Source organism: Crinia signifera, chromosome 3, assembly GCF_055691185.1.
Source record: "Crinia signifera chromosome 3, ASM5569118v1, whole genome shotgun sequence".
Classification (NCBI taxonomy): domain Eukaryota; kingdom Metazoa; phylum Chordata; class Amphibia; order Anura; family Myobatrachidae; genus Crinia; species Crinia signifera.
This window is the reverse complement of record NC_139219.1, coordinates 5,204,178-5,218,581: the sequence shown is the minus strand read 5'-3', so window position 1 is coordinate 5,218,581 and position 14,404 is coordinate 5,204,178. Positions and strand designations below refer to the sequence as shown.

The window sequence follows — 14,404 nt, the reverse complement described above, 5'->3', positions numbered from 1 at the left end:
AAAATGTCAGCAATTATCATACCCCACCCATGTATCATATATCCCAGATGATGGGTTAAATCAGATCTGTCACATCACTGTGGGTGGAATGTACTAAGCAATTGTGGAACATCCTGCCAATCATCGCATTGATACTAATCACATATGTACTAAACGAGCAACAAGACTTCAAGGCTCCTCCTCCTCTTCCTCCCTGCAACCAGAAGGCGTACTGCTGCCAGGGAGGAGGTCACTGGTCCGGGTAGCACAGAAGGAGGCTGCAGGTGAGGGGGGCCAGCAGCATTGGCCCGTGCAGGTGGCGGGTTCTGGTGCAGGGTGGCTGGGGATGGGGGATGGGAAAAGAAGCCCATAGGCTTCTATAGGGTAAAGCCAGAAAATGCTGGTGTTACACTCTGTGGCAGAAACGTGGCGGTCCCACGTTGATGCATCTGAAAATGCTCTAAACCCCCAAAAATGGTGTTTTAACGCATTTTCTGTTTGATACTTCTTGGCCTTTATGACTTTAAGTGGTGCGGTTGTGATGCTGGAACTCAAAATACTAACAGTGGCATCCCAATTGGTGATCAGGAGACCGACACAGGAATGCCATCACCAGAATCCCGACTGACACCAACCCAAAAGTGTAGGTATTCAGGGCGTGGTAAGAATTTGGCCAGGTGTTAGATTTAGGTTCTACTGTAGTTGGGAATTATTATTAGGGTGTGGAGGGGGGCTTAGGGGTAGACTGCAAGGTGGGTGGATAGGGTTAGGTACTAGCGGCAAAGGTTAGGCTATGGAGCGGGAGAGTTAGGTTTACGGGGGCAGGTAAGTATACTCCCGGAACTCTGTTGGGATTCCCTCTATCTGGGTGCCGGCATTGGCTAATATATATATATATATATATATATATATATATATATATATATATATATATACACACACACACACACACGGTATAGAAATCAGGCGGCACTCTCGGATTTAGAAAAAGCGTGAAAAGATGCTATTTATTGTCCAACATGTTTTGAGCATACGTGGCCGTCCTCAGGGTTGTTGATCCCTGAGGACGGCCACGTATGCCCAAAACATGTTGGACAATAAATAGCATCTTTTCACGCTTTTTCTAAATCCGAGAGTGCCGCCTGATTTCTATACCGTGTACCAGGACCTGTGGGTCCAGATTGGAAGGCACCGGGTCAGCATATATTTGACCACACATTGGGAGTGCCGGCTAACACACAGCATATATATATATATATATATATATATTTCTATCTCTATCTATATATCACACACACACACACACACACACACACATACATACATCATACATACACACAGACAGAGTATATATTGTACGTAGTCCCTTAATGCTTATTTAATGTAATCATTTAATCCTTTCAATTGGACTCCTCATTTTACAGTGATTTTCCCTAAACGAATTCACCTTTTTTTATCACATACAAAAATATAATAAATTATTTACTGGAAATGAATATGTGACTTTGAAGAGCGAATATTAATAATAAAATAAGTGAAGAAATCATTTTCCTCTCGGAGAGGAGAATTTGGTCACTACAAATGCGCAATGTAATGTGCTGCTCTGATAATTATATTATAAGAAGACATAAAAGAGCAGGGAGATAAGAAACAACAGCAACCTGGCAGCCTGCAACACAAGATATACCTGCCTGGTGGAAAATCTGAGCGGCATGGGAAACGCTAGCAACAGGAGGGCATGCTGGTTAACTGATTAAGGCATTTTTCCGAGCAGTAAAAAGATATGTCTTTATATCAAAAGATTTATTTAATTTGCTTCCTGGGAAAGAAGACACTGAAAGCGCAATATTAAAATTTAATGTAACAATAAAACAATTTGCTTGTTATTTCCGGAAAGGTGCGTGTGTAGGTTTTGCAGATACTCTCTCACAATTAATTTGATGTAGCCAGTTCGGCTAATGAAAGACTACAGTCTCACTTATTTTATATTAAACTGGCAACAGCGCTGAGGAATTTATAGCCCCGGCGCGCTCTGTTTATCGGAGGAATTATAATGTATTCCAGATAAAGGTGACACAAACGGTTATTGAAAATCCCAGGGACGCTCACTAGAAAACCTTCTTTTTCTGCTCTCAAGGGTTTAGTGCATAGAGACCACTTATCTGCTCCTCTCAATGGTGACGGGGTCCGCTGCGGTGGAGTAGTGAATAAAGGAAAACATAATGTAACTTCTTCATGGAACGGATGTTCTGTAACGCGCGGCTACGCAGCGACACTGGCGGAATTCAGTGGATATTATGGGACTCCATTATGCAAACTGTAGACCATGCAAAAATGTTCTGTAGATCTGGAGATTTGGCCAAAAGATGCAACAGTTGGATCAAGAGATGACTCTACCCATGACACGTGTTTCCTTTGTCATGTGATATCACTAACTGTATACAATGTGTTGTGCACGTCCCGCCCTCATCTGCTTGTCCATTATTATCTTTATGTCCAGTATTGTGCTCTACCCCATTCCCTATCTGTATGTCCAACATAACCAGCCCTCCACCCCCCCCCCACCCCGCATGGCATGTGACATTCCTATATCCTTGTTATAGTACAGAATGTAGCATAACAACCCCCTTCATATACAATACAAAGAGTGATTCCTCGTCCCAAAGTATAGACTATAATGAGCCTCCGCACCCCCTGCCCAATAGTATATGTAATAAGCCTCCGTCCCCTACTATAGTATAAAATGTAATTGGGGGACTGCGCGCCTTTTTAAAAATTATTTATTTATTTACACAGGGCGATGCTGCCCCACGGTAAGTATCTGGCGGCCGTTAACTACGGCGAATCAGTAGAATGTGGCAGATTAGTCCATTTATTCAGGATTTGTATTTTCTCCAGAATACGACTGATCCCGGTCATATCCATTCATACCACAGATAAGCTGTATTCCCCTGGCTTAGTAAATTTCCCCCATAATACTGTATGTAACAGACAGGTGGTGCGTCGGCACAGACAGGTGGCACGTCGGCATATCATGGGGTGGGAGTGCTTAATGTTACACCTTAGAACAATTAGCAGTTTCATCTATTAGTATTTAATAATTAGTTACTATAAGAAAGCCGGTAGAGATTATGGTCTTACATTATCCCCGCCGGTGTAGCTCTCCACGTCACATAGGCACTTGTAAGGCGAAACACGCGTGTCACAGGATTTAGCGTGCCCATGGCAATTACACCTACAATTGTAATACAATGACATTATACATTATTGGTTACAGGAAAGTCTAATCATCTAATGCAGATTGTAATCCTTGCCAGTCTTGTAGACACGATGGGGGCACCAGTGGCCTGGACAGCTTTACACATGAGGGTAAAGGGGGTGAATATGGAACAATCGGCTCCCAAGGCACCAGTTTATCTCATCTGCCCCTTATATCAGACTGCCCACATGCCCTTTATACAGCACCAGACTCCTCCACATGCCCCTTATGTGTCTCCAGACTACTCCACATGCCCCTTAAGTGCTACCACTCTCCTCCACATGCCCCTTATGTGCTACCACTCTCCTCCACATGCCCTTTATATAGCACCAGACTCCTCCACATGCGCCTTATGTGTCTCCAGACTCCTCCACATGCCCCTTTTATGCCACCACTCTCCTCCACATGCCCCTTATGTGTCTCCAGACTCCTCCACATGCCCCTTATGTGCCACCACTCTCCTCCACATGCCCCTTATGTGTCTTCAGACTCCTCTACATGCCCCTTATGTGCCACCACTCTCCTCCACATGCCCCTTATGTGGCACCACTCTCTACATGCTCCTTATGTGCCCCCACTCTCCTTTACATGCCCATTATGTGCCACTACTCTCCTCCACATGCCCCGTATTTGCCACTAGACTCCACCACATGCCCCGTATTTGCCACTAGACTCCTCTGGATGCCCCATATTTGCCACCAGACTCCTCTGCATGCCCCTTATGTGCCACAACCCTCCTCTACATGCCCCTTATGTGCCACCACTCTCCTCTACATGCCCCTAATGTGCCACCACTCTCCTCTACATGCCCCTTTATGTGCCAATGCTCTCCTATACATGCCCCATATGTGCCACAGACTCCTCCACATATTATATAGTCGTTAGGTCGATACACCTGAGGTCAAAATGCATTGGTCGACCGCAGTAAGTCGACATGACCTTAGGTCGACACAAGCATTAGGTACACATGGAGAAGGTCAACAGTCAAGAAGGTCGACATGGGTTTTTCACATTCAACCTCACTCCCCTGCACCCCCTGGCTATGTCCCTATTAGTCAGTCAGTATGAATGAGAGAACACATACGTCAGTAATTTCACTCATTTCTGAGAGATGGATGGGACAATTTGGGATCGTCTCACAGTGGTTACTCTGTGCCAGCGATGTCACTCTTTGTCAGTGATGTCACTCTGTGCCAGCGATGTCACTCTTTGTCAGTGATGTAACTTCTTATATTTTGGTTTTATTGTGTAGCACTCACCTTCCACTGATTGTAATTTCACTTATGCCATAGTAGCGGTGTCTGGGGCTCACCCCGGGGTCCTGTGTGTGGTGTTGGCCGATCAGTTGAATCCTCACCAGAGAAGCCGTCACAAATTCCTGGAGGTCGCGGGTTTGATAAAAGTCATTGTATCCCGGACGGTGATTAGGTTCTGGCATCAGAAGGCTAAGGGTGACATTTCCCTGCGAGGTCGGAGTGTCCCTGGGAAGGTATTGCACATGGAGATATAAACAGCATTTACCCCCTACGGTGAAAACTTTGAACTGCATTATTCTTGGGGGGTTATGGGGTAACTTACAGTAAAGCCCTTACATCCCAACTTTTACATGGCATTTGAGTGCCTGGTTGTTTTGCAGGTCTGACCCCCTCTTCACACAGAAAAGCAAAGTGCTGGGTCTGACATTTCTACCCAATAATTTGCTGGTTAACACTATTATGTCTTCTGTGAGAAAAGGTCAACCTGGGTCAAAATTCCCAGGTCTTCAACCCTGGTAAATACCTTGGTCACAGAACTGGGAATTTTGAACCAGGTTGACTCTTTCACACAAGAAAATGACTTGTGTCGAATTCCAATTACCGGGTAGAAAGGTCTGACCCGGTAGTTTGCTTTTCAGGGTGAAAGTAGGGGTGGGTGGTGGTGGTGGGGGGGCCAATGACCTTTCAAATATATTCCATAATAGTGTTTTCATGTAAATAATATAGACGTTAGATAGACCTTCCTCTCAAATGCAAATATTATATAATAGAATGTAATTTTGCTTCTATGGTATGGAATTCATTAATATAAAAACTGGTACTGTACAGTATGAATGGGATCTGTCAATCAAAATAACGATTCTCCATTCTCCAACCCGGATAGAGAGAAATAAAGGCAGTGATAAGTTTGGCATTAACGTTGTAAACATAAAATAAGAATTTGACATAAATTTTTTATATATATATATATATATATATATATATATATATATATATATATATATATATATATACACACACACATAAACCTCCAATATGGTTTAAAATATAGTAAACCAGAGGTTCCCAAACTTTTTTGAATCACGGCACCCTAGAGCACCAAAATGTTTTCAAGGCACCCCTAGGCCAAATGTTTCTTATTGACAAATTCAGGAACAAATATAAAAGTAAGTGCATTGTGTTTATATGTCACAGTTATCTGGTGAGGGACAGGATTTGCTCCTGTTTGTCAAAAAATATATTATGATTGGCAGCCACTACTGCTTTTGCCTGTTACATTGCACATAACTAATATGAATTGATCCTGATCCACCAACCCAAGGCACCCCTGCAAGTAGCCTGAGGCACCCCAGGGTGCCTAGGCACACAGTTTGGGAACCACTGTAGTAAACTATATTTTTTATCTAGTCAATTGCTTATTAAATATATATACACACACACTATGCAGAGAAAGTAGATGCTCTGAGCTACAGGACGGCAGCTTGTGAGTGAGTCACCGTACTTGGGGAGTCGGAGACAGTTGACAGAATCTGGATACTCTAGAAGGCCGTTGTCCTCCATTCCGAAGACATCACAGGCACTTGCCAGATACTGCCAGTCCTCCCAGGCCGAGCTCGGCTGCTTCTTCCTCTGGATGACTAAAGCCTTCGGCATTGGGCTATAAAACCGCACAGTTATGTAAAATACCTGAAAGTGACACAAAGCAATAAGCAACAGAAAATCATGGCGAGCGGAGCTCAGATCTGCGCTTACGCTTCTGAGTGTCATTGGAAATCATTTATAGTTACACAGTTCTAAAGGACATTCCCCAAACCGACCCCTCAAATGTCTGGGGGTCAATATATTATTGGAAGCGTCACTGTTCTGATCCCCTAAAACAAATCCATGGCAGTACATGCCACTCTGCTGAGTAACCCTAAGCTGCCAGGGCAGTATATGTGCCTGGGTTACAGCAGGAGAGAGCGGTAGTATATGTGCCTGGGTTACAGCGGGAAAGAGCAGTAGTATATGTGCCTGGGTTACAGCAGGAGAGAGCAGTAGTATATGTGCCTGGGTTACAGCAGGAGAGAGCAGTAGTGTATGGGCCTGGGTTACAGCAGGAGAGAGCAGTAGTATATGTGCCTGGGTTACAGCAGGAGAGAGCAGTAGTATATGTGCCTGGGTTACAGCAGGAGAGAGCAGTAGTGTATGTGCCTGGGTTACAGCAGGAGAGAGCTGTAGTATATGTGCCTGGGTTACAGCAGGAGAGAGCAGTAGTATATGTGCCTGGGTTACAGCAGGAGAGAGCAGTAGTATATGTGCCTGGGTTACAGTAGGAGAGCAGTAGTATATGTACCTGGGTTACAGCAGGAGAGAGCGGTAGTATATGTGCCTGGGTTACAGCGGGAAAGAGCAGTAGTATATGTGCCTGGGTTACAGCAGGAGAGAGCAGTAGTATATGTGCCTGGGTTACAGCAGGAGAGAGCAGTAGTGTATGTGCCTGGGTTACAGCAGGAGAGAGCAGTAGTATATGTGCCTGGGTTACAGCAGGAGAGAGCAGTAGTATATGTGCCTGGGTTACAGCAGGAGAGAGCAGTAGTATATGTGCCTGGGTTACACCGGGAGAGAGCGGTAGTATATGCCTGGGTTACACCGGGAGAGAGCGGTAGTATATGTGCCTGGGTTACAGCAGGAGAGAGCGGTAGTATATGTGCCTAGGTTACAGCAGGAGAGAGCAGTAGTATATGTACCTGGGTTACACCGGGAGAGAGCAGTAGTATATGTGCCTGGGAAAGAGCGGTAGTATATGTGCCTGGGTTACACCGGGAGAGAGCAGTAGTATATGTGCCTTGGTTACAGCAGGAGAAAGCAGTAGTATATGTGCCTGGGTTACAGCAGGAGAGAGCAGTAGTATATGTGCCTGGGTTACAGCAGGAGAGAGCAGTAGTATATGTGCCTGGGTTACAGCAGGAGAGAGCAGTAGTATATGTGCCTGGGTTACAGCAGGAGAGAGCAGTAGTATATGTGCCTGGGTTACAGCAGGAGAGAGCAGTAGTATATGTGCCTGGGTTACACCAGGAGAAAGCAGTAGTATATGTGCCTGGGTTACACCAGGAGAAAGCAGTAGTATATGTGCCTGGGTTACAGCAGGAGAGAGCAGTAGTATATGTGCCTGGGTTACAGCAGGAGAGAGCAGTAGTATATGTGCCTGGGTTACAGCAGGAGAGAGCAGTAGTATATGTGCCTGGGTTACAGCAGGAGAGAGCAGTAGTATATGTGCCTGGGTTACAGCAGGAGAGAGCAGTAGTACGTGTGCCTGGGTTACACCGGGAGAGAGCAGAAGTATATGTACCTGGGTTACAGCAGGAGAGAGCAGTAGTATATGTACCTGGGTTACAGCGGGAGGGAGCAGTAGTATATGTGCCTGGGTTACAGCAGGAGAGAGCAGTAGTATATGTGCCTGGGTTACAGCAGGAGAGAGCAGTAGTATATGTGCCTGGGATACACTGAGCAGTGATTACGCACATTCTCAGTGATTGGAGCAGTACAGTGCAGAGTATACACATTACACAGTATGGATAAGATATAATGTAACCTTACAGTGGGTCTGAAAGCTCCGGCAGATGCTTGTAGACATGTATCGCAGAACGCTGAATGGAATAGTAATACTGTGTATTCACTGGGTACAGACTTTAACCAATGTTGACTTTGCCTGTGCAGCATTCAGCGACACTAATTAGCTGAGAATTATAAGAGCACTAGTCAGGATAATTATGAGCATACATCATAATCACTACGGGGATATATACGGAAGAGGACGGAGCTGGGAGATGAAGCTGTTAGTACAGGGGCTATTATTCTGCGCGCAGAGTATAATGGACGCGGGATTACAGGAGAAGTGCTGTCCAGGACACTGTGGGTGGAGTGAGATTGTGGGGGACAGACATACAGGATGGGGTTCCTTCCTTCGCTGTGTATGAATGTATAACCGTTCATTCACTGATGCCAGTCAGGGTGCTGGTGTCAGTAGTATGAACGCTGGCACACCATCTATCTATCCATCGGAACATGACTGTATGTTTTACTGATTCGTTTAGTTGCGTTCTCAGCATAGAGACCTATTGTTACGCCCCTCGCTCAGTCAGAACCGGAGGGCATAAATTACTATCTTTAGCTCCTGCAATGCTGCCATGGTTAGTACATTTTATTGCGCTGTGAATCAGGAATGACCTCAGACATCTCGCCAGCGATCACCTTTCCTGGCGCGCAGCAATAACATTACCGCCATTAAACGTTTACAAATGTAGGTTTGAAACTGTTACTATTATGGATTAAGAGTTAAAAAAAATATATTAACAATAAAACTTCTAAAAGTCCGAGGTGTCTCGGTGACAGTTACACAAGGCCAATATATGGCAAGTGTAACGTTCTGGATGGATGTGTGACAATGATACGCATTTCTGCACACCGTAACGCATTGCGCCTGTATCTCGGTTGCCACACATCATAGAGTTACCGGTGTAGACGCACAATAAGCGCAGTGTCCTGTACGTCATTTACCATTCCTGCATATAGAGAGGGAGTCTCTGCATGCCTTAGAGATGGGTCGTTCGCGAACTAAGCGAATCTTTGAGATGGATCCCATTCTAGAACGACTGAGCCGCCGAGCTCAAAAAGGTGATCCGTTGTTCTTTTACTTTCAGTTTCGTTTTTAATTACAATGCATTTTCCTGAGCTCAGCACTGCCACCTGTGGCAGCTGAGATGTACTGACTCCGAAGACTGAGTTCATTTCTGTGACTGCAAGTAAAAGAAAGAATAACAAGGCTGCTGCTGCTAGGGATGGCCATCGGTGCAGACGCCATCGATGGTTGCCATCGATGGCGATTATGCACCCAGCTATCGATCAGTGTTTTACTCGTTTATGTATGTTCTTATTTGTTCAGCTCAATGTTTTTTTTTTAAGTAAAAAATAAAGGGAATAAATGATTGTAAGACAAAGTATGCTTCGTTATTAACAAATTACCCCTTTTTTCAAAGCAAACCATTGTTCCGCCTAAAAGATACTTTTCACTGACTGATCTGCTGGATCCCAGCTCTCGCTAGTGACCCGTTTTGCCCATCTGTAGCGTGCTGGTCACCTGAGGCTCGCCCTATTCGCGGCAATGGGACATGCACATGTGACACGCTTGTGTGTCTCGGCGAATGGCGCTCCGAGACAGGTCACTATGGCGCACTGGCAGGATATAAAAGAGCGGCACCAATGATCACCCTGCACACTCCACAACCCAAACTAACCCCTATCACCAGGATGATTGTAGCTCATATACAGTAGTACGGTGTAGATCACAAGGTCAACAATTATTAGGTTGACCATGAATGATCGACATGAAAAAAGGTTGACATGCAATAGATTAACATGGATAAAAAGGATGAGACAAGCAATAGTTCAACATGGAAATGTTTGTCACAGGAAAAGTTTAACATTAGTTTTTTTTTATGTTTTTTGGTGTCTATGTCGACATCTGTCAAAATGGACCTCCGATTAGTGTATACCCTCACGTGGCTTAATCCGCTCAGACACTTTACCGTTCCAAACTGTAGTGGATTGTTAAGCTTAAAAAAGTCCTAAGAAAGAAGAAAATTGTGAAAATCGTATGTCGACCTTTTCATGTGTCGGCCATTGCCATGTTAACCTATTGTGTCTGTCGACATTTTCTGTTCACCAAGTGCATGTCGACCTTTTGCCTGTCAACGAATAGTAGTCATCCTATTGACTGTCGGCTTGGACATATGGCCCGGAACCCCAGTAGTAATGGTACCTGATATTGGCCGCTGGCTAGGTCCAGGGTTATGGCTACGCCGCTGTCAGTGTCTGCAGCAGAGAGCAGGGAGGAGATCCACGTGGTGTGAAGATCATTATCGTTCATGTAGGACAGTGGGTGAGACTCGGGATTCAGCCTCAAAACTTTGTCCTTCGTTGCGGCATGCACTCCATTTGGGTGGCAGAATCTTCCGGCAATCTGCTCGGGACGTGGGTGGCTGCCAGGACACCGGCAATCTGACTGAATGGGCAAAGGCGGAAACTTCTCAGAGAACACTTCCATGATCTCTCTGTTGGAACACAAAGCAAGGTTACCGCACAAGTAAATCTGCACTGGCGAAAAGAAGAACTGATAAGGCTGAAAGGCACAAATAGATACTGTAAATCAATTCTGTATCTAATTAAAGGGTTCATAAGCCTGGAAATTAATACTATTTCGCTGGACCAAGCGCCCCTCCCCATATGGGGGCACCCTGTGTTCTGTAATGGTTCAGTAACCGCTCCTCACTATTACTGCTACTTGCATCTATCAAACAGGAGCAGCCTTATTCAAACTCCTCCTTATATTAATGGGAAATCTGTGGCATTAGCAACATCCTGTCTGTTTGAGGAAAGACCCAATGGGTAGAACATTAAGGGATCCATTGGAAGAGCATGACCATGAACCATGAGGAGAGCCTTGTGTGGGATCCATCAGGAGCCTTGTGCGGGATCCATCTTTAGCCTTGTGCGAGGTCCATCAGGAGCCTTGTGCGAGGTCCATCAGGAGCCTTGTGCGAGGTCCATCAGGAGACTTGTGCGAGGGCCTTCAGGAGACTTGTGCGAGGGCCTTCAGGAGTCTTGTGCGAGATCCAGGTTTAGCCTTGTGTGTGGTCCACCAAAAGCCTTGTGCGCGTTCCATTAGGAGCCTTGTGTGGGATCCATCCGGAGCCTTGTGATAGATCCATGTTTAGCCTTGTGTGTTGTCCATCAGGAGCCTTGTGCGCGGTCCATCAGGAGCCTTGTGCGCGGTCCATCAGGAGCCTTGTGTGGGATCCATCAGGATCCTTGTGCGAGATCCAGGTTTAGCCTTGTGTGTGGTCCATCAAAAGCCTTGTGCGCGTTCCATTAGGAGCCTTGTGTGGGATCCATCAGGAGCCTTGTGTGGGATCCATCTTTAGCCTTGTGCGAGATCCATCTTTAGCCTTGTGCGGGATCCCTCAGGAGCCTTGTGTGAGGTCCATCATGAGCCTTGTTCGAGATCCATCAGGAGCCTTGTGCGTTGTCCATCAGGAGATTTGTGCGCGCTTCATCAGGAGCCTTGTGCGAGGTCCATCTTGTCCAAGGTCCTTCAGAAGCCTTGGCCCTTATTCTGGTTGACTCGCAAGGCTGCAAATGTCATAGCTTGCGAGTCCACCAAAGGCCACATGCTGCCCGCACGACTGCCCCCCCAACCCCCAGCATGTGAACGGGTGATTTGCCCTGGGTACGGGGATGAAATCATACGATGGTCGGTGACCATCAAATGATTTATTCAGCACTCGAAGATCTGAGACACCTCTATGGACAGGGCGGGCAGCTGACATCTGCTGACATCTGCTGCCCACCCCACGCACCTGCGTCACCGGACAATTTGCGTTGGAATGCCCAGTATTCTCATGGGCACGCCCATGAAACACTGGGCGTTTCCATATGCAAATTGCCCCTGCCCGCCACCCCACACCCCCCGCCTGGACTTCTGCTTTTCAAAGTGTAAATGAAATACACAAATCAGTTGGGGGTCAGACACACATACATAAAAATGTATCATCAAATCCTGGACCCCTCAGCTCCCAAATGATCCAATTGCATAACAGATAATTGTCCTCTGCCTATACAGATAAGGAATAGCATACCTACATCATGAGGCTAAATTCTGCCCCCCCCCCCCCCCCCCCCAAAAAAAAAAAAAAAAGATTTGGGGAAAGTAGATATCGGACATATCGAAAGAACGTGATACTTGATAGGACTGAAACCATGATGAGCCAATCGGATGCCAAATTCTTCATGAGAAGACACACCCACTATCCCACGACCGCGGAACACAAGGATGCACAAATAAACCGTAACATTGTGGAATGTGCGCGGTGTTAAAACGCGCACAAGCAGGAGAACATTCCAATCAGAGCAGACATCCACTTAATGTGTGGAATTTGCATGCAGCCTATCAATTTGTTAAGAAACAGTGACATCTGTGTGCAACCTAATTAATATTCATGAGGTTTGATTTATAATAAATGATATGCAGGATACTGGTTCCTGGATAGTTGATAAGCTTTATCCTAATGAATCTTAGCTCTGTCACATTAAGGAACTTTGAATATCACATGGTTCCTGCGAACGTTTGGTTGATTTTAACGAAAATGAAATAGAATAAAGATAAAATAATATTTAAATGTTACCTGTTAGTAAGAGCCTCCGTATACCACCGGAAATCCTGCATTCTGCCAATAAATTGTTCTGAACCTGGTAATATATGCAAATAGAAATGTAATTGACTTTACAAATTCTATTTTTTTCTCATAAATGAAAATGCGTTGCCCAGTTCTATTTATCCTTACCCCGGCTGTTGGGGAACCACAGGTCCCAACTATACAGTACGTTCCAGCCTCTTTTAAGGTCTTTCAAGACTTCCAATAAAAAACACTTGAAAGCCACAATTTGCTGCGGTTAATCTCTGACACTGCCGCACACAAGTAACAAATGATAACCGCGCCTTCATTCTTTACCAGGAGAATAAGATTCATATTTTCTGTGAAGAAGATTTTGTACCATTCTTTATGCTGATTAGCAAGGTGGCATGGAGGCCGCCTCATTAAGCTCAAGTAATGAGCCAGTCCAAGTGCCACCTTTAATTAGCAAAGAGATAGTTACAATTGTTCTTTAAAGACGTAACATAAAGACAAAAGAGGGATCTCGGATTCTAGGTGCCAGCAGCTGCTGGAAAGCATTTAGATTTTAATTAATCATATTCTAAGGACAGGAAAACTGTTGTGGTGCAAATAGTAAGATTCCAAGTATCCAACATTATTAAAGGGCAGGTTCCGTTCAGATACAGTATGTGGTGTCCTATGAAAGCATTAGCCGTGCACAGTGGCATAAGTTTGTCCCAGTTGCCCGGAGGCAAGATGAATATTGGTGCCCCCCCCCCCCCACACACACACACACACACAACGTTATTCAAAATATATAGTCTGTTATGAAATATATATTAAATACTGTATGTATATACAGAAAGAGAGGGAGAACACATATATATTTCAGAACTCAGCCACAGAAGCTATTTTGATGGCTTTCAATTAATGGATTTAAACTGGCAGTGGTGGAGAGGTGCCCCCTTGAGAGCAGGAGCCCGGCGGCAGATGACTCCATTGCCTCCCAGAGTTCTGCCTCTGGCCGTGCAGAAATATCATGTCAGCATCAGGCCTCAGGTTGGCTGATAGTGATATGGCTATGGTTATATGACGGTGTGGTGACTATGGTTGTGTGATGGTGATGTGGTTGTGTGATGGTGATGTGGTTGTGTGATGGTGATGTGGTTGTGTGATGGTGATGTGGTTGTGTGATGGTGATGTGGTTATGTGATGTGATGTGGTTATGTAATGGTGATGTGGTTGTGTGATGGTGACAGGTTTGTGTGATGGTGACAGGGTTGTGTGATGGTGACGTGGTTTTGTGATGGTGATGTGGTTGTGTGATGGTGATGTGGTTGTGTGATGTTGATATGGTTATGTGATGGTGATGTGGTTGTGTGATGGTGATGTGGTTGTGTGATGGTTATGTGGTTATATGACGGTGTGGTGACTATGGCTGTGTGATGGTGATGTGGTTGTGTGATGGTGAAGTGGTTGTGTGATGGTGATGTGGTTGTGTGATGGTGATGTGGTTATGTGATGTGAAGTGGTTGTGTGATGGTGATGTGGTTGTGTGATGGTGACAGGTTTGTGTGATGGTGACAGGGTTGTGTGATGGTGACGTGGTTTTGTGATGGTGATGTGGTTGTGTGATGGTGATGTGGTTGTGTGATGTTGATATGGTTATGTGATGGTGATGTGGTTGTGTGATGGTGATGTGGTTGTGTGATGGTGAT

The 14,404-nt window shown here is 45.3% G+C and overlaps 1 protein-coding gene across 8 annotated transcripts in view; it reads right to left on the bottom strand.

The window, feature by feature from the left end:
- The window catches only part of USH2A (usherin), a 739,769-nt gene that overhangs the window by 679,927 nt on the left and 45,438 nt on the right, over positions 1 to 14,404 (bottom strand). For all 8 annotated transcript variants that reach the window (XM_083175163.1, XM_083175160.1, XM_083175162.1 and 5 more), the window contains exons 4-8: positions 12,717 to 12,780; positions 10,295 to 10,586; positions 5,996 to 6,180; positions 4,498 to 4,719; positions 3,121 to 3,214 (exon numbers count right to left, since the gene is read on the bottom strand). In XM_083175163.1, the coding sequence (XP_083031289.1) occupies positions 3,121 to 3,214; positions 4,498 to 4,719; positions 5,996 to 6,180; positions 10,295 to 10,586; positions 12,717 to 12,780 (857 nt within the window). The remainder of the gene's footprint in view (positions 1 to 3,120; positions 3,215 to 4,497; positions 4,720 to 5,995; positions 6,181 to 10,294; positions 10,587 to 12,716; positions 12,781 to 14,404) is intronic.